The following is a 27,090-nucleotide window of genomic DNA, read 5'->3' as shown; positions in this document are numbered from 1 at the left end:
GTATCGCACTACTGCAATGTGAGTGGAGACAGGGGAGTGTGTTTCTCAAAGCTGATGAGATTCTTATCCCGGAAAAAAAAAAAAAAAAGTCCAAATCCTCTTCAGCTGCCTCAAATCCTCTGGGAAATGAAGAGGCACAGAAAGGGTTAAACAAAATGTCTTCAAACGTTCATCCTCACGGAAAAAGAAAAATATTTAGGCTGTCCAAGCAAAATATGATGCAACGTGCAACACTTACTTTCCCCCCAGTTATACAGAACGATTGGTATCCTGGTTGAGTCGGGCTCTCACAGGAAGATGGGGGGGTGGGTAGGGTAAGACTTTGAAAGCACAGAAGAAAGTATGCACCACACCGCAAAGCCGGGACGTGGGCAACACTGCCGTGTTGATGTTCAGCTGGCCTGCTTGGCACCAACCCCAAATCTAAAGGCCAATTAGACCATCTAAGTGAAGGAGAGAGACACTCTCATCAAAGGCGCCTCGGAGGCAGTCTTCACCCATCGACACACAAGTACGGGAACTGCCGTTTCCACAAAGGCTAAGCAGGAAGAGAAGTTCCTCCACACAGCAGAACGCCAGAGCCCGCGGTTCCTACCCCACACATTCTTCAGAAAATCTCCTCTCTGTTGTAGATAAACTATCTCACCACAGGGACCTCCCCACAAGTCACCTCCAAATCATCCTTGATTTCAAAGATTTCCAGCTTTTTGCAAGTACCAGAAGGCTCTTTTTATGAGCCTCTGTAGCCAAAGGTGAACACGGATTCACCTTCGACACAGAGATGAGAATCAAACCAGTTGGGCAAAAGCGAGACAGCTCCAGAACTAACCCATGAGCCATTTCTCAAGGAGGCTGTGGCAGAGGGGAGTTCTGTACAATCCATTTGGCCAACAGCGTGAGAGCGAGACTTCTCTCGGACTCCATTCTTCTTTGTGCCTATTGGGTTTTGCCACCAGTAAATCAAGATGGGAATGAATTCTGGTCCAACACTTACCTTGAACATAGACATAAACAACAGAGGCCATATTGGTGTCCTGGTAGAAGCACTTGTATGCGCCGGTGTCATTGGCGATGACTTTGGCAATTGTGAGTGTCTTGCAGAACAAGTCATCGCTGCACTCTGTCACCTCCACCCTCTCCTCGGAGCCGCTCTGATGGTTGGGCCAGAGCCAGTCCAACTCCCGCTGGCCCCTGAAAGAATCGATCCAGGGAGGTTTGTGGCAGGTGCTACACTATGAGACTGGTTCTAAGAACACAGAAGGTTGGGTCCTGAAGCTTGGGCAAACTCCTCAACAGACAGAGTGAAACCCTTCAACCAATAATGGCAGGTTAGATGAACATTTGACAAAAAGCCACAGACTCCACTTGAGAACCCACTTAGAGGGTTTCCAGAGTTTCCCATTAATTCAGGCATTCATTGAGTTAACATATTGATTTGAGCAACCACTATGTGCTAAGCATTTTGAAGGACTGGGGATGCAACAGTGAACAAGTCAGACAAAAATCAATGTCTTTTTGGAACCTTAATCTAACTGGAGGGCATAAACAAAAAGTATTAAAGGTGGTGATAGGACTGCAGGGCAAAACAGAGGAGAGAGAGAGAAAAGAGTGGACGGTTCTGGACGAAGCTGGCCACGTGATTCTGAGGGACCACAGTGCTCCAGCAGGGGAACAGCATACGTGAACCCTCGGCACAGGGAGCACCCAGGGTATCAGGACCAGCAAGGAAGCCACACAGCCAGGGCACAGCGGGCACTGAGGGGAGTGAGGGGTGAGGTCGGGAAGGGGAGCCTTGGAGGACTTTGTAAGGACTGTGTTAAAACACAGACTGCTCCCGCAGCAGCGTTCCACCACCAGCTCCCAGGAGCACAGTCACCACCAAGAACACCTTCATTCAGAGAACTTGAAATCTCCAGGAAGCTGCAACCATCAGCCCACTCCATGGCCTCTTCAGAGCCCAAGACAGCTTCATGCAGAGTTGCCAGAAGAGTGGGATCTTTGGGGATCTTAAACAACCTTTGTTTTCAAGGTGAGAATGAGGACAGTCTACCTGAATGTGTCTTGAGCTAGCCAAACTATCGAAACAGCGCCAGCTACACGTTTTGTCCCAAGGGCTACTTCTTGGCAACTTGCCCTGGATCAGGGGAACGGGGCATCCTTTTGCACTTTGCAATCTACAATAGATGCCCCCAGGTCTTCTACTTTTCCTTCTCAGGCAGGGTTTGCAAGGCAAAATTTAAGGATCTCTTCCTCTTGTCAAAGAGATGTCTTCCCAGTTATCAACACGCATGAGTATGACTTCGAAGTGGCACACGGGGAGACAGGCAGCCCAGGTCCCCCAGCCAGAGCACACGGCCCATGGGTCATGCAGAACGTTCTCTCATATTCACGATATGTTGCATTGCTCCTACCACAGTCAGGATTTTATCATGAAACACGCGCCTAAAAAAGATGTCCAGGAGCCAGGCCGTGTGTGCTAAATACAGCCCAAGCATCTACACCTTTAAGGGTATGTCTGCAACTTGGTTTATGTATTCAATATTTATTGAGTGCTCACTATGTACTAGGTGCTGTACTGGTGTGTGTGTGTGTGTGTGTGTGTGTACGCGCAGAACGCAGTAGAAAAATATACCAGCCAAGCAGTAGAGAATATTTGATAGAAAATGTGTCCCATTTTTGCATTATATCAGTTCTTAGCCACCTCCCTACACGTGAACAATTGCTACAAATTTATTATAATTCTGCTGTCACAGAAGTTACCTTCCCTCAAAAAGCAATGAGGTCTTTCACACAGGAAATACGAATCTAAAATGAATCCTTACCTGCAAGTAATTTGGAGAGTTGAATTCGCCATAATTGTAAGGATGTCTTTTTGTGTGCTGAGCGTGGGTGACTCCAGCGAGACACCAGGCAAACCTGGAAACAAAGGAAATAAATGAGCGGCCCTGCCACTTAGCTGGACTCATTAGGAAACACCTTCCATGAACAACTCATACTCGGTACTGTAAAAGGCCCCTTCAGCAAGGCATTGTACCCAAGTGGGGATTTACTTCCCACCGTTCCCAGTAAAAGTTCACAAGCTGTGTCCTAACAGGAAGGATGGGCAGACGCTCATCCATGAGCACAACAGCACTGCAATTCACGGAGCCAGGGTGGAGTTCCTGTTTTCCTGCATTGCCAACCTCAAGGTCTTACAAAAGGATGTGGGACATTGAAACCAAATGAGCCTTCAGCTGATGACCTCACCCCTCGGGAAAGGACCCACTGACATTCTTATAAAACATAGGATGTCCACATTGGCCTAATCTGCTGATTAATGAATCCCGCTTGGAGAGATTACTGTGCAGCTCATCTGTGTTCCCTAATAGGGGGAGGGGAGTGTCACAGCTTTGTCTCGTTTTCCTTTATGATGTTCTAGTGCGCTTCTTCTGCAACCGATGTGTCGAGGTGGAAATAACAGCTCGTACAGACTGTGCACTAAAGCTGGGGAGAGCAACCGAGGGAGAGAGGCCGTGTTCCTGTTTCTAGCACACCCCTGCATATTAGCACACTCTGTGCCAGCAGGCTTCAACCAAGCATCACGATAACCAATTCCGACTGCGAGCTCGCAACCTATGCATCAAAGCTCTGAGCCTAACCTGACACCAAGCTTGCAACACAAGAACCTTGTCTTGACCCAAAGACTCAGGAGCCAGGAACCTGTCACGGGATGGATTCTTCACCACGGATCAGTCCACAGCAAGAGAGCAGCGTTCTCTGTCCATCACACGCCAAGGGCCACCACGTGTTGAAAAAGCATCAGAGAGGCCAGCGCCGCGGCTCACTAGGCTAATCCTCCACCTTGCAGCGCCGGCACACCGGGTTCTAGTCCCGGTCGGGGTGCCAGATTCTGTCCCGGTTGCCCCTCTTCCAGGCCAGCTCTCTGCTGTGGCCAGGGAGTGCAGTGGAGGATGGCCCAAGTGCTTGGGTCCTGCACCCCATGGGAGACCAGGAGAAGTACCTGGATCCTGGCTTTGGAACAGTGCGATGCGCCAGCCATGGCAGCCATTGGAGGGTGAACCAGTGGCAAAGGAAGACCTTTCTCTCTGTCTCTCTCTCTCACTGTCCACTCTGCCTGTCCAAAAAAAGAAAAAAAAAGAAAAAAAAAAAGAAAGAAAGAAAAGAAAAGAAAAAGCATCAGAGAAAAACTGTTCACCAGGCTAGGGTCTTTGCAGACGTCAAGATCTTCAAACCAGCAGCTTAAAGACTCGTGTAGACATTGGAGCCCTCAAGGTGCAGGTTAAGAGCTCCACGTTGTGGCATAACAGGTAAAGCCGCCACTGCATCTGCATGGCCGGCAGCCCTTATGGGCGCCAGTTTGAGTCCCAGCTGCTCCACTTCCGATCCAGCTCCCTGCTAATGGCCTGGGAAAAGCAGCGAGAGTTGGACCCCTGCCATCTACGTGGGAGACCTGGAAGAAGCTCCTGGCTCCCGGTTTTGGCCTGGCCCAGCACTGACCATTGCAGCCATCTGGGGAGTGAATGAGCAGATGGAAGATCTCTCTCTCTAAACAATTAATCTTTAAAAAAAATAAAATAAAAATAAAATAAATAAATAAAGCCCTCTGTCCCCCACTGGAGTTTGAGACCTGCCTCTGGCTCCCAGCTCCAGCACCTAGCTAACAAAGGCTCCAGAAACTGGGCTCCTGCCATTCCTGTGGCACATCTGGACTGAGTTCCTGGTTCCCAGCTTCATTCTGCCCAAGTCCAAGTGCTAGCCCAGTCCTAGCTATTGCAGGCATCTGGGGCAGGAACAAGCAGATGGAGTTGGTTCTACCTCAGATCTCTGTCTCTCTCTGTCTCTGTCTTGTCTCTCTGGCTCTTAAATATATAAACAAACAAAAAAATTCTTTTAAATAATCACTCAAGCTTTCCAATCCACACCAAGAACAAATGACTCTCCAGGCCTAAACTAGCCTTGACCTTGCTGGGCAAATAAGAGGGTATGAGCAAATCTGAGCGAGTATGAATAAAGAGAGAATAAGCAAATATCCCGTGTAAACACCCAGTGCAATGAACCTCTGCACCCTCATGTGCACAACGGCAGGCGAAACCAACAACTGACTGCGCGTGTCTCCACACACCCACACAGATGTGCAAAATCGGCTGCTGACCAACTGTACATTTGCTGATGGCTAACACAGCTTTTTCAGAAAAACACCTGGAAATTGAATGACATCAATCAGTCTCAGACAGTAGTTGGCCGACACTGGTCCGGCCTTCCTGGGTTTGGAGCCGTGCGTCTGAAACTTTAGGCTGTGTCCCCCAGATCCACAAATTCGCATGTGAACAAGCATTTCAGGTGCCTCTAGCACAGAGGGCTCGCCCTGGGACAGTGGCAGGTCTTGGCAGTCAGCCATGTTGAATTCATTCGCAGGACACTTTTCCATATGAAGACAGCATACCCACAGCAGGAGAGAAGCCTTCCCTTTGTCTGAGACAGGAAAAAATGAACACAATTCAAATAAATGGACACAGCTTTCAAGCCTGTGGGAAACCCTAGGTTGAGAAACACACTCAAGGCAGTAACTTACTACAACTCGCACACAAGTCTGAGTAGGAAGACACCTGTTAATTGGGCACATTGGTGTGAGACCAAAAAAAAAAAAAAAAAAAAAAAAAGCAGTAAAACGAGTAGGCTCTCAATAAGCTATGCTCACCCCCAGCACCAAGCTATGAACTCTTGAAAGTCTCCCAAAAGCCATTACTACAGATCCACTCACATTCTAGCTATGCAAATTAGCTATGCAAAAAAAATTTTAAGCTATGCCTTCTATTCACAGGAAGCCAAGAAAACACCAGCGTATTTGAGTCCTGTCTGCAATGAGAATCCATTCCACAAGGCTGTGCTAACATCAACTTCATCTCTGCAGGCCGGTGCTCAATTTTTTGGTTTTTCCCCACTAAGCTTCATTCATTGTCACGGGCAAGGTTGAGTTCTTACTCTTTAGGAAGGTATAAGAAAATAACTGTTAACAGGTGCACGTGCCAGCACTCAATAAAAAGCCCTTCTACGTTCAAATCCCATAACCAACGTTAATTAATTTGTGCACTGTTACCCTTCCAGCTCAAGGCCAGGGAAGCAAACCAACAGTTCTTCTGTCTCTAGAATTTGATGGCACCAATTACAGCCCAATCCAATTAAGCAAGTCACCCGCTCCCAAAGGGTAGCCGCACATTGTACAAGGGCAACCTGATCATCTAGGAGGCACCCCAGGCTTACAGGCAACCCGCTTCTTTATGGGATACAGAGCAGCCACATGTCTCAGGCTCCCGTTCCCCTCCCAGAACCGGGGTTGGGGGAAGAGTGTCCATGGTGGAGCTGACCCTGATGAGCCGAGTCATTATCAAGAAAATTCTATGAAGGCAGACAAAGGCTCTTGGGACTGCGAAGGAGTGCCAGCGACTTTGAAGGCATGGGAGCCATTGTTTCCAACCAAGTGTAAGGAACTTTTTCCTGGCTTTGTTTGACTTTTGTTCCTTTCTCTGATCCTCCTCCTTTCTCACCCTCCAGAGGGTGGAGATCTGAGAGTCAGAGGCTGGGACTGCAGTACAGAGTGCAGCGCGCTGCGCAGAGGAGGGGTGAGGAGGAAAGGGGGAGGAGTTGGGGAGAGAGAGGGGACAGCGACCACATCAAACAGATGTGTGATTCCCATCTTGAAAGAGGCAGGAGTTTAGGTGGCAAGGAGAGTGGCCAGTGACACTGGCACCAAGCCCCGCAGAGCAAGGTTTCCGAACTTGAACTTCTGTGTGCTAATCCCAAACCCTCCAGCCCTTTGAGAAATGTCAACTTGCTCTACAAGGGAAGCTGTTACTAAGAGACCCTTGGGGAAGCCGTCACCGCCCCGGGGTTCAGCTCCGAGGTCCCCTTCTTCTCTCTGCGAGGAGAGCGGCGTCCGGCACCAAAGAAAGAAATCAAGTTTCCTGCCCTCGGAGCCCAGCTCCTACAACGACTGGGAGCGCACTAGCGTTCGAGCCGCAGGGGAACCGCGCGCCAGGGCCGGCTGGAGTCCCGCAGAGGCGCAGCCGGACGCATGGTGCGCGCCGGGGCGGGAGTGGCCAGCGCAGTCCGACCGCGCCTTGCAGGCTGCCCACTGCCGCCTCCCCGGCGTCCGAAGGTGTGAGCGGCACACCCTCCAGAGAAGGCGGCGGTCCGAGAGCAGCGGCGTGGGAAAAGACCGGGGCGAGAGCTCCAGGGACCACTTGCGGCGCGCACGCGGGCCGGCGTCTCAGCCTCGGCTTCCCGGTTGATAACAGCAAGGCGCCCAGGTGCCGAGTTCCAGCCTGCGAGTTGGCTCGGGCCTCCTGGGCATCCCCATCTCTCCGCCCGCCCCGACCTCTCCACCTGGCTCCGAGGGAGTGGGCTCCTTACCCACAGAGGCGGCCCGGGTCTCCACGCAGAGCCACAGAGCGACGGCCAGCAGCGCCCTGCTCGCCATCCCGCACCTTGCGCAGGGCGCGGTGCCCTGAACTCGCGCGCCGCCTCTGGCTCCCGGCGCCTAGCCCCGCGGAGAGGGTGCCCCGAGGGGCGCGGGCCGCCTCGGAGCGCGGGACCCCGGAGCGCGCAGGGCAAGGGCACTGCGGGTGCGGGCAGGCGAGGAAATCCTGGCTGCGGGACTGGCTCAGGGCTTTCTGTGGAGCGCCCAAGGGATGGCCCGCGCGGGCGCTGGAGACGCGGCGTAGGCACTGAACCTGAGCTCGCGCGGTCCGGACACTCAGCGCTGGGTGGGAGCCGGACCCGAAACTTAGAGTGTGGGGGCGGGGCCGGGGCGGGGCGGGGCGGGGCTCCCTGTGCAGCCGGCTCCACCCCCTGCCCTGGTCCTGGGCGGGGATCCGGGGCTCCCCGCGCCTGCCCCGCCGCGCGTGGCCGGGGCGGGGAGAACGTCCCTGCGCAACAGGTCGGTTTCAGCTGCACGGAGACGCGGCGCGCAGCGGCTGTGGGCCACTCCGAGGCTCAGTCGGTGCTGGCCTCCGAGGTTGGGGAGCGTCGCCCGGAGCGCAGGAGCCACACGGCGCCCTCGCTAGGCGCGTCCGAGCTGTCGGAGCTGATCCGGAGTTCGGGAGCGAGTGGCGGGGCTCCCGCCGGTGGCCTTGGGGTTTTCTGTCCGAGTGCCCGTTCTGCCCGCTTTAGAGCCCGCAGCTGAAGTTTTAAATCCGAACTTGGATGCCTTTAAGCAGAACGCCCACTTGCGCAGTTCGCGACGGCCCGGCCATTGCATCTTTTACCCGGAGGTCTCGGGTTGCCTGCAGTTACCTGCGCAGCCCCCAGAAAGGCGTTCGCGTTGGAGATGTCTGCTTGCCTCTGCCCTAGAAACCTACAGCGGGAGTCCGGGAACGCGAGGAACCCAGTGCTCGTTCCACGGGGAAGCGCCGCTCCGGAGCGGGAGCCCCCCGCGGGCCCTGGGCCAGCTCCCTGCCCAGAGCAGAGCTTGCAGCCCGGGCGGCTCGGGCCTCCGGCGGGCTTCACCGGGGCAGCCCCGAAGCCGAGGCCAAGCCTCGAGGCTGTCCGCGCGCGCTTGGGCCTCCGTGCGCTTCTGAATACGCACCTTGCGTCTGGCGTTCTCCGCGCTTCTGCGCACACCTGGAGGGTGGCGCCAGGTGTCTCCTACCTTCGTGAAATGTGGACTTCCCAGGTGCAGGCAGGTGCTTTAAAAATGACAATGTGTGAACGTCCTTCAGCGAAAGGAGGAAGCAAAGTGACCCTTTCTATGCCTAAACCCACCGAGGCTGATTGCACACAATTAATGCAAAGTAGTGCTGCTTTTCCCCCTCGATTGAAAAATATTTACTGTGTGGATGCTTCTGAGTTTCAAGGTTGACACTTGAAATAGGCTAACGCTCTCTGAAGTATAATGTATGCATATGGTTAAGGTTGTTTTGGAAACATAGGGAGAGGTGAAAAGACCTTTCTCTGCAAAAACAAGCAGGTTGAAATTTCCGTTTCTCCAAGTTCATTCTGCACACGCGTGGGTGTAGTTTTGTTCCCTGTCCTTCCACATAGGGTAGCTTGGGAGAAATGTTTCAAGCCCTGACTTTTTTTTTTTTTTTTTTTTTTCACTTCGAAATGCACCTTGGAGATCATTCCACCGCACAACACTTTAAGCTCCATCTGGTTCTTCTTGGTGTGGCGCGGGGTCTTGCTGTATGCACAGATTAATATTTCATCTACGGGGCATCTGTTTGGGAGGGGGGTCTTCCTAAAGAAATTTGGCTCTTCCTGCTGGTCAACTCAGCCAGAAAAACAGGGTGGGCTCCGCCAGAGCTGGACAAAGGGGAGGAGGATGGACCTGGCTTGGAAGGGGGTGGTTTTCCTTCCTCCCCACCTCTCCCCCAGCCTTATTTACAATTCATGACACATGCCTCACTTAGGCAGATAGTGTCTCCTCCAAATGCAAACCAGAACCTGCAGACCCTAACAGTAATAGCCCCTGTAGAAGCCTCAGAGGAAATGATGCAGCTTTGATGCCGCAGGACCAGAGTTTGGCAGCGTCTACCGCCTTCCCTCCCACACAGCGCTCAGACTGGTGTTCATGAAAAACGGCCGAGACGATTTTTCTTTCAAAGTCTCTTCTGAGTGCAGGGCCCTCCCCTTATCTGGCACTGCAAGGGAGTGATTTCTAGGTCACTCCCGCAGTACAGATGTGGCCACTCCCTGGCGAAGTGCCCTGGCGAGTGTGTTCAGCACCCCCATAGATGCTGTTCACCACCCCCCGTCCATGGAGAAGCAACAGAGGGATGGGTAAATGCACAAATTCTGGAGCCATTCCGCACGGGCTGGACTCCCAGGTCCACCATATCCACTGTGTGATTTTTGACCAACTTCCTGGGTACCTGTCCATGGAGCGCAGGAAACATCAGAGCAGAGTTTTTGCAGAGATTAATTGAGTTCCTGCGTGGAAGGTGCTTGGACTGGGAGCCAGCAGCTGGTGAACACAGGTAAGCAGGTGCACTCTAAAAACCCTTATGCAGAGACCTCCTAGTACTGCCCACCGACCCCTGCAGGCTGCTGAGAGCTACACTCAGATAAGACTCCTTCCTTCCACAGCGCTCCTAAGCACCTACTGTGCACGAAGCCCTGGAGTTGGGATATGGAAGGGGGGTCACCGCAGCAACTTCACCCCGGCAAATCTAATTTAGTCACAGAGATTTCTCTGTCTCCAGCTACTCCTGGGGACGTGGGCACACAGAATATACATTGTTCAGATCCAGAGCAGGCTGCAGTAATTACACGCTGGGAGCCCCAAATTTGGTTACATCACCACCAGCTTGTTGGACTGCGGATATGAACAAGTAGACGTGGAGATTGGCAAAAAAGGTTAGTAAATGTGGGAGTTGAGTTTTACTCTTCTGTCTACTTTCACAAGCTTAAGATTGTACAAGTGTGCAAAGAATTTCCATTTCAAGTAACCACGATCAAGTGAGAGTGGCCCCACCAACCTTCCCACTGTCAGGGTCTTGGTACCGTGGGAACAAGGACTTGGAGTGACCTTGAAGGAGCTTTTCACAGTTGCAGGCGTCGGTTTCTCCGTTTGTAAACGAGAATAGTCGTCCTTACCTAGCCTGCCTGAAGGATTGCCGTAAGATCCAAATGAGGAAGTGCCGTGTAAACTGTAAAATGCTCACTACCTGTGCCGAAGGTCTTAAGATTTTCCCAGACGATGTGAAATCTCTCTTAAGTGTTAGTGACTAAGGCTGGTGTCTTACACATACACCCTTATCTCCCCAAAATTGTTCCTGATGTTCAGAAAAAAGCATTTCCTGCCTTTTTTGAAATACAGATAGATATAGGGATAGATGCACAGATGGAGAAGAGACAAACTGACGAGAGAACGCTTGACAGAAATGCCTAGAATATGCACCAAACAAACGTCTCCTTTTGGGAACCAGCCGAGACAGAAAGGCCAGTGGTCGGGGATTTATATCTTGGGCTTCACATAGCTCTGTAATATTTTTTCCACGTAAGAAAGCTTTCTGTTCCAAGGAAGAACTATAAATCTAGAGCAGTTCTCTCTCCCCGTGGCTCTTCTAGGAATATCTTCCAATATTGCCATTATTGATGACATATTTGCACGACACCCTTGTGTTGGCGTCATGCCTTTGGCTTCCCATGGCCGTCTACTTCTGACTCACCGGCCAGATGTTGCTTGAGTTCCGTGGCCCATCTCTTCTCATGACTACTGTGCCTTGGGAGATTCTGTGCACATCCTTTAATTACGTCTGTAACTGAAAATATATCTCAATAGTAAGGGGGAAAATGTGGTGTTACCACAAAGCCCGACCTGGCCTCTCTTAGATGTTTTCCGTCAGTGTCCAATTTTATTCATAAAGTCTAATAAATCAAACATAACCCCTCCTTCTTTTATGATGAGAAATTCTGATTAAACCAAGTTGCAAATCTTGCTCCTTGCCAAGGAAAAAGTCTTCATTCCCATAAATATTTATTATACCTGTGTTTTATCCCAAACTCCCCCATGTAGTTTCTTGAAATACCTCACGTGAGGATAAATGTAATGATTCTAAAGTGCACAGGCTATGTAGGAAAATTTAAATAACTGAAAATCCACCCAGGGCCAGACAAGGGTCCTGGAAAACCTAAAGGCAGCCAGCACTTGCTCACATGACTGAAGCAGCTCCACTTTCAATGTTTTCCTCCATCACTCCCTCTGTGTCCCAGGTGGCCTGTGATCACTGGTAGTATGCTCCAGGAAGAGGAGAAGCAAAGGGGGAAAAAGTTGCTTTTCATTTAGCAAATGCTTCTTAGTCTTTCTGAAAAATTGTTGTTTTATCTTTTTGCAAAGAACTAATGCAGCTTTTCACCATTATTTAGCATTAACGCCAACACAGTCTTTGCTTTTTAAAATGATGATAAAGAAGAACAGATCTTCAGCGCATTTACAATGGATTATCTTCTTTAATTCTGGTGAAAACTTAATAGAGAAGATCCTGGAATTATTCCCATGGAATGTGAGAGTCAGGGTGATGTCTAGGTTTAGGTAACTTTCCCAGTGTCCCACCACTGTGAAGGGGGTGGACTCAGCATTTGAAAGCAAAGAGGTTAAGCCTTCCGACAGAGCCGTGCAAGCACACACACAATCCCTTGCTGAAGCTTGGTCCATTCCAAGCATGAAGCTGGGTGAGCTGATGCCATTGGCTTCCTCAGCAGGTGATGGTGATCACTCCCAGTTTATAGGCAAATGGGAGGCTGCGGATTCCACAGGAGAGGCAGTTGGAGGCGGCTGACCAAGGGAGAAGGAAAAGCATGCAACTCCAGCTCCCCAGCTTCACTGAACCTACCTATTCTGCCCTCAGACCACTGACCTCCCCTGCCAGAGGAAGGCAGCTGCCTCCATACAATCACTACCCATGCAGAGCGTTTCCTTTCTGCTCTGTCTTCCTGGACATTCTTCTATACCCAGATCAAATGTCCTTCCTGAGTGCCATGTTCTGTTTTCCATTCAGTGTCTTCCTCACCTGAGAGAAACGGGCAAAGGCTGGGTGTTCCCTGAGCAAGTGACTAAGTATAGAGGATGGTTGCTAAGGTGTAATAAAGATGGCTCAGGGTGTGATGGTGATACTTATTTAATAAAATCCACTTTGTGTACTATTATGATAGGCTACTGTAAAGACACCTGTCTCTATGTAAAGTCTATGGTAGGCAAAGTAGAATTTATGATTATCATGAAGCCACTTTAAATTTCATAGTCACACATGAAATCAGTAAATCCAAAATTACACTGAATTTAAACTTTTTTTAAACTGAATAGTCCATGCTATTTTGTTATTCCCAAAAGTAGGACATCACTTTCCTTTTCTGATATACCTACAGAACTTGTATGATATAGAATAATACAGCCATCTGCTTATGAGATTGCTTCTCCCCCTCAGAAGTGGGGTTTTTTCCCACATTTCTTTCCAGTCTCACTGTGTCATCCTGTTATTTTCCTCCATGGTTTTGTCAATTCTGCCCTCTCTTCACAGTTAAAAACAAAACCAAAATGACCAGACTTCACATCGTCATTCCACACTGTCCATAAAAACAAAACATCTTGGTCAGCAGCTCTTTTTTAAAAAGATTTTTTTTAATTACTTGAGAGGAAGAGTTACAGACAGAGAGAGGGAGAGTCAGAGAGGTCTTTCTTCTGCTGGTTCAATCCCCAGATGGCCACAATGGCCAGAGCTGGCCTGATCAGAAGCCAGGAGCCAAGAGCTTCTTCTGGGTCTCCCATGCAGGTGCAGGGGCCCAAGCACTTGGGCCATTTTCCACTGCTTTCCCAGGTGTATTAGCAGGGAGCTGGATGGGAAGAGGAGCAGCCGGGACACTAACTGGCGTCCGTATGGGATGCCAGCGCTTTAGGTGGAGGCTTAACCTACTGCAACACAGCACTGGCCCCTGGCCAAAAGCTCTTGAGAAATGAAAAGTCTCTTGACCTCGCCAAATGTCTTACATGTCATTGCCCTATTCCTAAACCAACTCCTGTTGGTGTGATAGACTCTTGTCAATCAGAGCCCGCCTTTGTGATTAAGAATTGGTCAGTAATTACCAAATGATGTGATTAAAATGGGGAAGGGCCAGTTTCTCGAAGTCTGAAGACTTTTGTGGAAAACAAGGAGAACTGGAAGTTAAGGAGACAACTCAAATGACCACTGCGTCTCATACTCTAAGAACCCTAGTCTCTTTTACAACATCTGTGATTGTCTGCCTTACATCAGATTACCAGAGTGTGCGTATCTGTCTTGCCTCATTGTATTGTGAGGTAGAAGACGCAATAGTAGAGTTTTCATACTTGTTTGAACTTCCAAATAATTGAAGACAAACATTTCCTTCTTGCTCACCCCTAGTGGCGTCATCATGCAAGAGCTAACATGCATTGAGTTCCCATGTTGTAAGCACATTGCATGCATTGGTGCCCCTAATTCTCCCAACTGACCCCCCCATCTCCAGGATGCAGACACCAGCATCTGGAGCAGTTAAGGAATGTGTCCACCACTGGTGCCTTGTGTGTGGTGGAGCCAGAATTTGAGCCAAGCAGTGTGAATGCAAAGTCTACACCCAAGCAGGTTCATTCCTGGTCATATTTATTGACTCTCTCAATAAAATACACCTCCTGCTAAAACATTCTCTGAAAAACCGCTGCTTGTCTCGCCGCCTTCTCTCGTCTGCATCACTCGATCTGCTAATTCTTCTTTCCTAACGTAGCTGTTCTTTTTCACTTCTTCTTATGTAAGTTGGCCATCTAAGTTCTCTTGTCTCTTTGCTAGACTTCTAGAATAATATATTTGAAGGCTAATCAATGTCTTATCTTCATCCCAAACTCTTCTCCTCGCCTTGGCACACCTCTTTCTGGCCTTATCTGTATCTTCAAAAGCTGATGTCTTTCAGTTTATAATTAAAATGGACTGGGACCATCAGGCATGAATGCTGGGTCCTACTGGAGTTGCTCTTTTCAATACCCTTGGGGACGGGACGGCAATTGACTGTGATGTGTTCATCTGCTGAGCTTGAACTACAGCCTCCATAGACCCAGATCCTGGCTTCAGCTAGCAAACCGTTAGCCACTAAAGGCAATCCTGGCTATTCGTATCTTGAAGATGTATTGAAAAGATTCTCTACAACCGAATGTGGTAATGTACTAACTTCTCCCAGCATGTAACAGTGACAGGGTTTTCCCAAGTTGCCAACACCCCCAGATTTTATCCAATATTACACTAAAAAAATATTTATTTATTTTGAAAGGCACAGTTACAGAGAGAGGGAAAGGGAGAGAGAGAGAGATCTTCCATCCACTGGTTCACTCCCCAAATGGCCACAACAGCTGGGGCCAGACCAGGTGGAAGCCAGGACCCTGGACCTCCATCCAGGTATCCCACATGCATGGCAGAGTCCCAAGCACTTGGGTCATGTTCCTCTGCTTTCCCAGACACACCAGCAGGGAGCTGGATCAGAAACAGAGCCCCGGATTCAAACCTGAGCTCCAATATGAGATGGCAGCCTTGCAGGTGGCCGCCAGAGACACGTGCGTCACAGGTGCTGGCCTAACCCAGTGCATCGTGACATCTTAAAGCAACCTTGAGTGTTTCCAATTATGATCCGATATTTGACACCATGAAACATCTCTACCACTGATAAAAAGGTGATTTCAAGAAAGTAAAAGAGTCTGAAGTAGAAAACCTGGTGACTATGAGCAGTAAGTTTTCGTGCTAACTGGACAGTAGTCCAAGACAGTGATACTTCTCTTAGAAGCTCTGTGGATCTCCTAAAGCTCTTCTTGAGATTCACCTCTTTTATCAAAATCCACAAGGGCAGGTCCTTCGGAGCTAAGTATTTCTCTGCCCCAGGCTTCCACCGACACTGCTGGGACCCAGTGGATGGAAGTTTCTAGAAGCCCTATTGCTTGCATGCATGATCCTGTGCAACGATGCCTTTCGTGTCTCTGCCAAACTCTCCTCCAGCATCCAATAGCATTTTCTCCACCATCCTAAGCGCCCACTGGGAACCTTGTCAAATGCCGCCAGGCTTGGACAGTCATCTCTTCTGTGTTGTTGAGGCTTCTCTTCATGCTTCTCAAAGTCCTAACCGATTTGAAGCCACTCCTACATTGTTGAGTATTCGTTATGGTAATTTCTCACTTTCAGGTATGATGTCTGCATAATTAAGGACTCCAAAACCCAGTGGCTTCAAACTAGGAGCTGGTATTATCTCAGCATTCCTGTGGGACAGGAGTGTTGGGGCAGAGTGACTGGTTGTTCTGGTTGGGGTCTCTCATCAGTTTGCAATCAAGACTTCAGCCAGGGATGCAGGCATGTGGAAGCTTGACCTGGCCTAAAGAACCCATCTGGTGTGACTCATTCTCACTCCTGTCCGCGGAATAACGCAGGTGCTCGCTGGCTGTCGGGAATTCCTACAGGGTACCTGAGTGTTCCCTGAATGAACTTGATCTCCCTACAGCCAATGACCAAAGAAAGATAGCCACGTGGATGCTGCAACAAGCCTGTCACATAATCTGTTAGCTCACAAGGCAGCTGTCGTCAGTGTGGAAGAGCAATGCTCCCAGGGCCAGAACCTCGGGAGGCGGAGGTCACCGAGGGCCTGCTTGGAGTGGACTAGGATGTCTCTCCTCAGTGCTTCGTCGTCTTCAGTATCCAAACTTTGACTATATTCTGATCGATTTGGCCCCAAGAATGCCACGTTCTTTGAAGCCACTGTAAATAGTTCTATTTTTATGATTTAATTTCTAATTGTTCTTTGTACTATATAGAAATACAACTAGTTTTAAGGTTAGCAGATATAATTTATTAGCTAATATTTTTAAATGATTTATTTATTTTTAAAGTCAGAGTTACCGGGGGGGGGGGGCAGATCTTCCATCCACTGGTTCACCCCCCAGATGACTGCAGTGGCCAGCATGAGACCAGGCCAAAGCTAGGAGCCAGGAGCTTCATCCAGGTCTCCCATGTGGATGGCAGGGGCCCAAGCATTTGGATCACCTCCTGCTGCTTCCCCCAGGCCACTAACAGGGAGCTGAGTTGGAAGTGGAGCAGCGCCCACATGGGATGTCGGTGTCACGGGTGGCGGCTTTACCCACTACTCCACAATGCCGGCCCCTCATCAGATCTTAATGTGGGGACAGCAGTGTCAGCCACAGTGATTTTATCATAAAGTTATCGTAATAGGCAGGCACGCAGCCAGCGGCCGTGTGGGGCACTTCCAGCCATTGCTGGTTCTGGGCAGCAGGAATGCTGCCATAGTGGTGTGGCGTTATTGTCCACGGGAGTCTTTGGAGGCACCCCTGAGGGGAGGAGGGTATGTTGACATATTTCCTCCAGTTCTTTCCCTGATAGCTGTCTTGTTACCTGTAACATCTTTCTCTTTGAGAACTTTTCACCCCTGAAGGTTTTGGAAGGTCGAGGAGCAATGGTCCATTTTCTGTAATTCTTCATGCTCTCAGGCCACCATCCCTGCCTAACCGGGCATGGAAATCCCTGGCTAAGGGACCTAGAGGTTCCACTGGCGGAGCCAGGGCTTGTCGAGTGCCTGGAGTCCCTGTATGCCCATCGTGGTTACATGAAGCTATTGGGTTCTGTAGAGACAGATTTGATAATGGGGTTAAGTAGACATGAGCCAAAAAAGAGCAAGAGTGAGGCGTGTGTCTGGGCTGGCACTGTGGCACACAGGGTTAAGCCATCGTCTGTAGTGCCGGCGCCCCATATGGGCGCCAGTTCCAGTCCCGGCTGCTCCACTTCCCATCCAGCTCTCTGCTATGGTCTGGGAAAGCAGCAGAATATGGCCCAAGTCCTTGGGCCCCCGCACCCCCGTGGGAGACCCAGAAGAAGCTCCTGGCTCCCGGCTTCAGACCCAGCTCTGGCTGCTGTGGCCATTTGGTGAGTGAACCAGAAGATGGAACATCTCTCCCCCTCTCTCCTGCTCTCTCTCTGTAACTCTTTCAAATTAATAAATAAATCTTAAAAAAAAAAAAAAAAAAAGAGTAAGACACATGTAAGCCGGTAGAAGCCTATGGATTTTCTTATCAAAACTCTTGGGCCTGAAATTGGAGATGACCCCTAAAATTTATACTAAAATGTGGCCCCTTAAAGTTCCCCAGAAGAGCCATCTGGGGTGCCACATATGCTGCCAGAATTTGGGGTGCCATACGATATCACCATATGCTTATTAATAAATCCTCAATATTAATAAGCCTGAGAGGGTTCTTGCCTAAGATTTAGAGAAGAATTCTAAATACCAGCACAGATAAATGAGGCAGCATGGTACATTTTAGGCTTTATTTAGTGCGAAAGGTGCATAGGAGAATGAGAGCTTGATTAAGAGAGAGGTAAATCTGGGTTCATACCGAGCACCAGGAACCGGCCACGTGGAGGAGCATCCAGGCCAGGAAGCCTAGGGCCTAACCCCTCCTGGCAAGAGCCCAGGGAAAAGAGAGGGCGGGACACACTGGGGCCCAGGCTTTTAACCCACTTCGAAAGGGGAGTGGTTAATTACCCTGATTGGCTGGTGGGCACCCAGGTGTGGCCAGGTAGGGACATGAGGTCAGAGAGGGGCATGGCGAAGGCGTGGTCTTCCAGCTCACAAACCTAATCGATTTTAGCCTGTATGCCTGCCTACTTCACACCCATCCTGATATCTTCTTCCATGAGCCCGCTGTTGTTGATGTGAGTTTAGCACGTTTCATTAATCACTGCTCACACACCACCCAGTTCTGCCAGGAGGCAACCTAGGGCAGGGTTCCTCTTAAACCCTCCCCCGCCTCCCCCAATGGCCAACAACTCCAAACCACACTAGCTAAGAATCTAAAGAATCTTGTAAGGAGTCCAGAGCCCGCCCAGTAGTCTGGGCTACGTTGCCCAAGGCAATAGACAAGTTCCTTAAAGGGACTTCAAGATGTGTAGTGAGATTTCTCTCCTTTTGCTACGAGCCAAGTGATCCCAGAGAGCTTTTCTACCAGTGGCAGCCTCCTGAGAAAGATAGGAGAATCCCAGTTGGGAAATACAAGGCCTCAATGTCTCTCTCTTCAGGGAGAAGTTTATGGCAAAAACAAAATTTTTGCTTATCTCTTGGTCTTTTGAAGATAAACTTGAGGTCTTCAATTGACTCACAGGAGGAGGGAGAATTATCCTCCGGTGTTGGTTTCTGGGTGGGCTCTCACCTCCCAGCTGATCTGCCACAGATGTTGGGGGAAGGCTGAGAGATCCAGGCTCTGGTCTCTGACGCATGAAAGAATTCGAAGATTCGGTAGCAAAGCCAAAGTACATACTCACGAGGGAATGAGGGCCGGCCCTAGAGGGAGCTGCCAGCTTTTTTTTTTTTTTTTTTTTTTCCATATTAAGCTTGTACCCAATGTCCTTGGTAACCTCACACACTCATATTAGTAACAATAGCTTTTTGGTAGAAATGTTGGGATTTTTGATAATCACGTTACTTGAATCAAGACTGTCTTATTTCTTCCTTTCCAATCAGAATACCCTTTGTTTACTTACTGGCTGCTTGCATAGGCCAGGATCTCCAATATTATCAACGGAAGTATAAGGAGTGGCTACTCTTGCCTATATCCGAGCTTGAAATAAAAACACACAGTCTTTCATTATTAAGCATGATAGTACAGGAATTTTTTAAAATACTGGTTTTATGTATTTGAATGTCAGAGTTACAGAGAGAGCTAGAGACATGGAGAGAGAGATCTTCCCTCCACTGGTTTGCTCCCCAGTTGGGCACAATGGCCAGAGCTGAGCCAGGCCAAAGCCAGGAGCCAGGAGCTTCTCCCAGGTCTGGCAGGAGGGTGGCTGAGGCCCGAACACTTGGGCCATCTTCCACTGCTTTCCCAGGCCGTTAGCAGGGAGCTGAATCGAAAGTGGAGCAGACAGGACATGGATCGGTGCCCATATGGGATGCCTATGTTGCAGGAAGTGGCTTTATCCTCCACACCACAATGCCAGCCCCGATAGTATTGGATTTTTATAGATGCTTTTTATCAAGCCGAGGAAACTGCCTTCTACTCTTAATTTCTTGGGGATTATTTTAAGCAGGTGTAAATGGTTTTTTGAATCCATTGCGATAATCATATAATTGTTCTTCTGTAGCTGTATGAAACTGCACTGATTGATTGTCAAATATTCAATCAACCTTGCACGCCTGGGACAGGCTCCACGTCCGACCCGGCGCTAGTGAGGGGTGCCGGCCTGTGCGTCTCTCCTATTTCTATGGTTTTGTGTTTTCTCCTCTTGGTAACGGCGACCTCCGACAGCGAGCCGAGAAGGGTCTCCTCTATTTTCTGGGCCACATGCATTTACAGAGGAGATCGGACTACCTCGCATTGTTTCCACATAACTCAGGACGGAGGGGAATTCTGCGTGATGCAAGAATACTATTCACGGTGCACAACGTATGTACAGGGATTTACTGACGCTTCCCCTGTCCTGTTGTGTGCGTTAGAAATGTAGGATAATGCAACACTTTCCTTTCAGAATAAACCAGCGTGCTTTCCGTAGCTCCATCCTACTTCCCAATGTGAATGCCAGGAGCGGAGAATGTTCCAGAATCTCAGGAAAGAGGGAACCAGCGCAAATCTCTGTAGCGGCTACTAACCGATCCTGAGCATGCGCAGAGTCTGCTAACCGACCCTGAGCATGCGCAGTCTGCTAACTGATCCTGAGCATGCGCAGTCTGCTAACCGACCCTGAGCATGCGCATGCGCAGGGGGAAGCGGGCAGGAAGCTAAGGAGAGCTTCAGTCCCCGTGGGGTACTTAGAACGCTCGTGATTTCCGCACTATTTCCTCAACTTGGCCTTGAAACAGCTCACCCTGGACCGTGGGGACTGTCGCACGTTAGGGTGCGGGAGCGCCACCTGAGAGCTCCTGAAGACACGGGTGTCAGGGGAGTGGCAGCCACGCACGGTTACGCGGTGTCCACGCCGTACCGTGCCCACCTCCGAGTGAGGCTTCGCGGAACTGGCCGCAGTGCGGGTTCTGATTGTCGTCCAAGCAAGGACTCCGACGTCAGCGATCTGAAGACGCGAGGACCCCCGCCCGGGCGCGGTGCGAGCCGCTAGGAACTGCAGTCTGAGCCCTTGTCCAGTTCAGCGACGTTGGTGCCCAGTGTGACCTGAGCTCCCCCACGCGCGATAGACTACTCGGCACTCCCTGCACCTGCGCGAACGAGTGGGAACTCAGAGCACTGCAGGCGTTTCTCTGCGTGTTGGTCCTCCGAGCGCCGCCCAGAAGGGGCCTGAGAAGTCATCTTATTCTCCCCGTGGGAAAGAGAGGTCCCCAGGCTGGAGAAGTCACAGAGCTCCAACCGCCCCAAATCATAGAACTCCCAGCAAAGGGCTGCACTCCCCGCATCAAGTCTTGGGCTCCAGCAAGAGGAAGACTATGGAAACATTCACAAAGACGCGTGGAATTTCACAATCGACTTGTTGTGACTGGGATGGGGGAGCGGGCAGAGGGCTGAGGAGGGGACTGTCCCAGGAGTAGAGCACCTCGGAGTCACTGAGTCTCGGGGCTTTCTTAGGATGTCCATTGTCTCAGTAACTCTGAAAGGGTGCACAGTGATTAGACCCATTTTAAAGGCACAGATGTTGAGTAACTCACCGACCGTCGTGGATCCTGAGGCTGCGACCATCTTGTGCTGGAGGAAGCGATGGGCAAAGCCAGCGCACCGCGTGGCGAGGCGCGGCTCTCCGTGGTCCCCCGCGCCCTGGGGATAACTCAGCAAATGCCTCAGTGCTGTAGTGGAAAACAGAAGGCAGTTGAGATCCTTTTTTCCAAGCCTGTTAAAGACTTTTCTAAACAGCCCTATTCTTCCCAACAGGTCAATTATTAAATCTGAAAAAAAAAAAAATATTCTCTCAGCCACTGGGTTCGTGCGTAGGTCAGAAAGTCCTCCTGGAGTGGAGTGGGCACGGGGAAGCCGCACACACCCTGACACGCACACACAGCCTCATGCAAAGTCGGGGTAAACAAACATTACCCTCTGCCCCCGGGGACTGTTTGGAGCTATCTTTAGCCAAACTGGTTTCACTTGGCAGCCGGCTACCCGCTCCAGGTGGTACCTATTCTCTCTGAAGTGTTTCCTTTTCCCAGAACTGAGACCCGGGCACCGCATACCTCTTTGCCCTTCGTAACATCTGTTTCTACTCCTGTGCCAGCTAAGGCCACCTGAACTACGAAAGGAAACAAAACAAAGGTTCATGGCCATTGTCAACCAGAATGGCATGTTTTGGTCCACCTAGACCCTGGAAAACAGGTGGGGAAACTCAATTGGGATGCCAGGCATTGATCTACTTTAGGAAGGGGCTATGGAAACAATCACACACACACACACACACACACACACACACACACACACAAGCATTTTTCCCCTTATGCATCTGTTAGTGTTTTTTTTTTTTAAAGATTTATTTATTTATTTGAAAGAGTTACAGAGAGAGAGGAGAGGCAGAGAGAGAGAGAGAGAGGTCTTCCATCTACTGGTTCACTCTCCAGTTGGCCACAATGGCTGGAGCTGTGCCAATCTGAAGCCAGGAGCCAGGAGCTTCTTCCTAGTCTCCCACATGGGTGCAGGGGCCCAAGGACTTGGGCCATCTTCTACTGCTTTCCCAGGCCATAGCAGAGAGCTGGATTGGAAGAGGAGCAGCCGGGTCTTGAACCAGCACCCATAGAGTTTTCTGGCACTGCAGGTGGCGGCTTAACCTGCTACACCACAGCACCGGCCCCTCCTAGAGTTTAAACAAGTATAGAAATACACTGATTTGAGGGTGTACGTGTACACGTTTACCAAATAGCCTGTAACGAGAATATTCACTGCAACATTAGATGATTAAAAGGTCTTAAAAAATGGAAACAACCTAAAGAGCTACTGACCTCAATACCCACCAGTACAGTATATTGCTAACCGTAAACAGCACCTGCAAAGCAGTAACATTTTCTATGATCTCACTGAATTAAAATCAAGAAAAGGACATCTGTGCCATGCATTTACCACGGGCACAAACCAAGTCTAGGAAGCATTATGAGAAATCATCACTAATCCTGATATCAGCCCCTGGCTTTTATCTTATTGTTTTCTGTGCTGGTGGAGATTTTTAAGTATATACTCGTAGTCCATTTATAATCTTCAAAATATTTTCACTAACATACACATCTGTGTCTACGGCACGGCACATGAGATGGCGGGGGAGTGGGAGGCGCCCACTCCACGGTGCGCCCACCGCAGAAGGGGCCGCCTGCTGCTCTGCCTAAGAGCTGGGAGCCGGGCCGCGGGCTGGGCCGGCCGTGAACTCTGCCTCTGGGATCTGGAGGCAGGCGGGAGAGGCTCAGCCGGTTCTGCTGATGCGCCGGTTCAGGGACAGTGCGGTGACACCACCCTCTGCTTTCCGCTTGGCGCGCATAAAATCAGGAAAAGAGGGACCAACTCAGGACGCTCTCTGCCCTCCTCGGGGCCACGTGTTTCCTGCCCTGGGACCTCTTCTTCTGGCCCCGGGGCGGTCACCTGCGAGAGCTGAGCTGACACCTCTCGTCCTGGACCCACGGGGTGGGCGAGGGGCTGCCCAGCACCTCACCAGCCAACCAGGCTGGCTTTCTTACTCAGCAGCAATGGAGACTTCTGAAACGCAAGAGTTGGGGACAGTCCCTGGGTAAGCCAACTCGCTAGCTTACACAGGGAGGTGTTTGACCGCCCTAGTTTTCTTCTCTGATCCCCGTCAAGGGGGGTCTAATGAACAGACAAATCACTAGCATGGCTGGGGGAATGACCTGCTCAACCCTGGCTGTTGAGAGAGAGGTGCAAGTGATGAGAACTGCAGAGCCAAGAATGGGTCAACACTCCGTGTCCATCTGTCTGATTGCTTCCTGCAGGAAGCAGACGTGTGTCATGAATGACAGCATCCCACATCACGGGATAGTGGAAAGAGCATGCAGCAGGCACAAAAGCGAATTTTAATATCAGTCCTGCCGCTAACATGCTCTGGACCTGGCCGCTTCCTCAGTGAAATGGCGGATAACGGCCACAGTCTCCTCCCGGCTGTGAGATGCTCTGGTCCCTGCCCCACCTGCAGCTCTCCCATCACCACCACCTAGTGTCACCCTCCCTCCCTCTCCCCCTGGTGATCAGAACCGGCGACATCAACCAGTGACGTCACTTGGGCTAGCGTTTTCAGAAATCCTATCGTAGCTCAGTGTCAGAAGTGAAAAACTGGTTCGTTTTCTCCACGGCAGCCTGAGAACTTCGTGCGGCACAAGAGACAGAGTGTGTACTTTTTGAAGTAACATAAAATATATTGCTCTGAGATTTTTTTCTTCGCTTAGCCATGTGACTCGGAGACATCATTCAGTGATTTCAAATTCATCAGTGAGCATCACTTAATATGTCTCTCATACGTGATGACTTCTGCAAACGGGTTCCCATCTTGCTGTAGGCATTGATACATAGATGCGGGTGCTTCAAAATGTGGGGAAAAGTAATCAAAATAAATTTATTTTAAAGCAAACATGTTTTGAAATACTTGCATAGAGCTTAAATAACATGTATTTTCCACAAACTCTAAAGACCCCCTCACTGGCCCCTAAAAAGGCCTTATCAACTGCTTCTCCCATCAACAGTCTACGGGCATGTTTTCCATGACTATGAATGTTTAGAAATCCCCCGATCTTATGGGCAGACGATGGTACTTGCTGTAAATGTGCCCGGAAGAAGCTCCTAACTCCAGGTTTGCAGCCATGTGGGGAGTGAACCAGCGGATGGAAGAGCTTTCTCTTTGTCTCTAGCTCTCTCTGTAACTCTGCTTTCAAATACATCAATCCATCTAGGAAAAAAAAAACAAAACCAGTGCTCATCCTGTAAAATGTCACACTAACTAGTGTGGCACTGCTCAGTCTGAACATGATTCTCTTGTTAGAAGGCAGATTCTGGCTCCGTAGGCTGGTGTGGAACTTGGGGTTCCACACACCTGAAAAGCCCCCAAGGGATGTCAACAATGCTGGGACACAGGGCCCACATGAGCCCACCTGGGATGTTAACCACATTATTCCATTACAAATGGAATGAAAAATCAGAGACAATGAGTGTTTAATTATCAGCAGGCTCAACAAAGCATAAAATGGCCACACCATTGAGCGTTCTGTAGGTACTGAAAATATGGAAGCCGAGGTAGACCAGTTGCAGGAAGTTGTGTTATCCAAGAGGAAAAATGGGAGGATGTTCATTAGCTTGTGAGTTTCCTGTGGAAGGGATGAAGAAAGTGTGGTAAGAAGGAAAAAATAAGGACAAAAAAAGGAAAGAAAAATTCACAAATATATATACTAACAATAGCCGGTTTATAATCACATCAGTGAACATTCATACATGCGTGCATGGGCAGAGGAATGTCAAATGTGGAAGACAAAAGTGAAGGGAAGAAACAAAATACATGCAGCACAATGAGGCGACAAAGATCGAGATCGAAGGTCTGCTCTCCCCCTCTGGACGGCCCCGGGTTCAAGGTACCTAATAGCACCCAGCACTCCTGCCACATTTCCCCCGAAGGTTCTGTGACTGCAGCCACGCTGGGAAACCGCCTGGCAGCTCCTTCAAAGGCCACGGGTACAGTTACCAGATGACAGAAATTCCACTCGCAGGTAGATCCCCCGGGGGAATGAAAGCAGATGTGTGCAGCACCCCAGCCCCTGAGGACTGAGCAAATGCGACGTGGTATGACCATACAACGAAGCGGTATTGACCAGCAAGAAGGAGCGGAGTCCTGTCGCTAGCGGAAACCTTGAAGACATCATGCTAAGTGGAAGGAACCAGCCAGAAAAGGCTGCAGATTGCATGACTGCGTTCATATGACATGTCCAGCATCGACAAATCTGCAGAGAAACTAGATGAAGGGGTGCCTACCGCTGGGGTGGGACGAGGCGGGGGGGGGGGTTAGAGGGTGAGGTGGTGGCTCAGGGCTGTAGGGTTGTTTCTGGGGGAGCTGAAATACTTACTAAAATTTACTGTGGGGATGGTTACGCATATCTGTGAATGGACTCAAAGCCACTGAGCTGCGCGCTTTACTTTTTAATTAATTAATTTAAGAGGCAGAAGGAGAGAAATGAGTCTGTCTGCCAGCTCACTTCCCAGATGCCCACGAGGGCAGGGGCGGGGCCAGGCGGAAGCCGGGAGTCCTGACTTGAGTCCAAGTCTCCCAGCTGGCTGGCAGCGGCTCAATTGCTCGAGCCATCAAGGCCGTCTCCCAGCGTCTGAATTAGCGGGAAGCAGGAGTCAGAAGCCAGAGTCGGGAATTGAACCCTGGTTCTCCAGCGTGGGAGGCAGTCACCTGGACCGCCAGGCGCAACACCCACTCCCTATGAACAGTGAGCTTTAAGTGTCTGAAGTGTACAGTGTGTGAACTACATTTCCATAAAACTGGTCAGAAGTCCTGTAGCTGGAAATACATTTTCTACTTTTTAATTTATTTATTTATATGAAAAGAAGAGTGGATGTGGGAGCCAGAGATTGATCTTCCATCCACCAGTTCACTCCCCGGAATGTCCACAAATGGATGGGCCTGGGCCAGGCCAAAGCCAGGAGCCAGGAACTCCATCTGGGTTTCTAGCGTGGGTGCAGGGACCCAAGTGCCTGGGCCATCCTCTGCTGCCTTCCAAGGCGCATTAGCAGGGAACTGGATCAGAAGTGGAGCAGCCGGCACTCTGCTATGGGATGCTGGCCATGCAAGCAGAGGCTTAACCCACGAGGCCACAGCGTGGGCCCCAGAAAATCAGTTTTCTAATGTGAAAGAGCAACTGCTTCCTCCATTCCTTAGGTTTTTCCTAACTTGGGGTGAAGAATTTTTTTCCTCAAAGGCTAAGCATCCTAACTGCTCCCTCACCAGGCGTCTGTGCTCATTTTTAATGCCGTTTCCAGGGCTCACACAGAACAACCTACAAGTGTGTGATGATTCTGCTGTAAGTTCACGTTCACCGCCCTCCCGTGCAGCCTAGAAATCCCACCGTTTCCCACTTTCCTCTCCTCCAGGAGACCCTCTCCACACCGCGCTCACGTCCTTCAAACCCCACACAGCCACCATTGCAGAAGAGAGAAGCCGCCACCGGCCATCACGCAAGCCACCTCCACGTGTGCCTGTCCTGTTTTTGCTTCTTCTGACCTAAACTAACGCCTTCTTCCATACTGCGGACGCCCTCCTCTGCCCCTTTCTTAGCTCCTAAGGCTGACAGTAACCTCTCTTGCCCCTACAGATGTCATCACTGCTCGCGGCTTCACTTACACTGTTTCGCTTGTGCTGTTGCTGAAGTTCACGGTGCTGGCCTTGTGTTAACAGTGAGTGTGTGTCTTCCCATGCTTCTTAGATAATAAAAATCCAGGCATAGCCTTTCCCAAACATGCATTTTGCAAGCACTTTTTGAAGACCCCGGCCTCATATGTGCACGGATTTCAAAATTCTTTTGTACTAAAATAAGCTCATCTTTTGATCCCATTTTTCATGAAGTTTTTGAAGGACCCTCATACAGGTATATTTACTACAAAGCTCTCAACATTGTGGTTAGCAAAATAAAAGGGGT

The 27,090-nt window shown here is 50.0% G+C and overlaps 1 protein-coding gene across 3 annotated transcripts in view; it reads right to left on the bottom strand.

The window, feature by feature from the left end:
* Window positions 1-21,184, bottom strand: part of KDR (kinase insert domain receptor) — a 59,207-nt gene extending 38,023 nt beyond the window's left edge. The window contains exons 1-3 of one of the 3 annotated variants that reach the window (XM_051819251.2): window positions 21,139-21,184; window positions 2,823-2,916; window positions 995-1,191 (exon numbers count right to left, since the gene is read on the bottom strand). In XM_051819251.2, the coding sequence (XP_051675211.2) occupies window positions 995-1,191; window positions 2,823-2,916; window positions 21,139-21,169 (322 nt within the window). In that variant the 5' untranslated portion in view covers window positions 21,170-21,184. 3 annotated transcript variants of the gene reach the window in all.
* Window positions 21,185-27,090: the final 5,906 nt, after the last annotated feature.

The sequence above is a fragment of the Oryctolagus cuniculus genome, chromosome 8, assembly GCF_964237555.1.
Source record: "Oryctolagus cuniculus chromosome 8, mOryCun1.1, whole genome shotgun sequence".
Lineage (NCBI taxonomy): Eukaryota > Metazoa > Chordata > Mammalia > Lagomorpha > Leporidae > Oryctolagus > Oryctolagus cuniculus.
The sequence above is the reverse complement of the archived record's forward strand: the minus strand, read 5'-3'. Positions and strand labels throughout refer to the sequence as shown.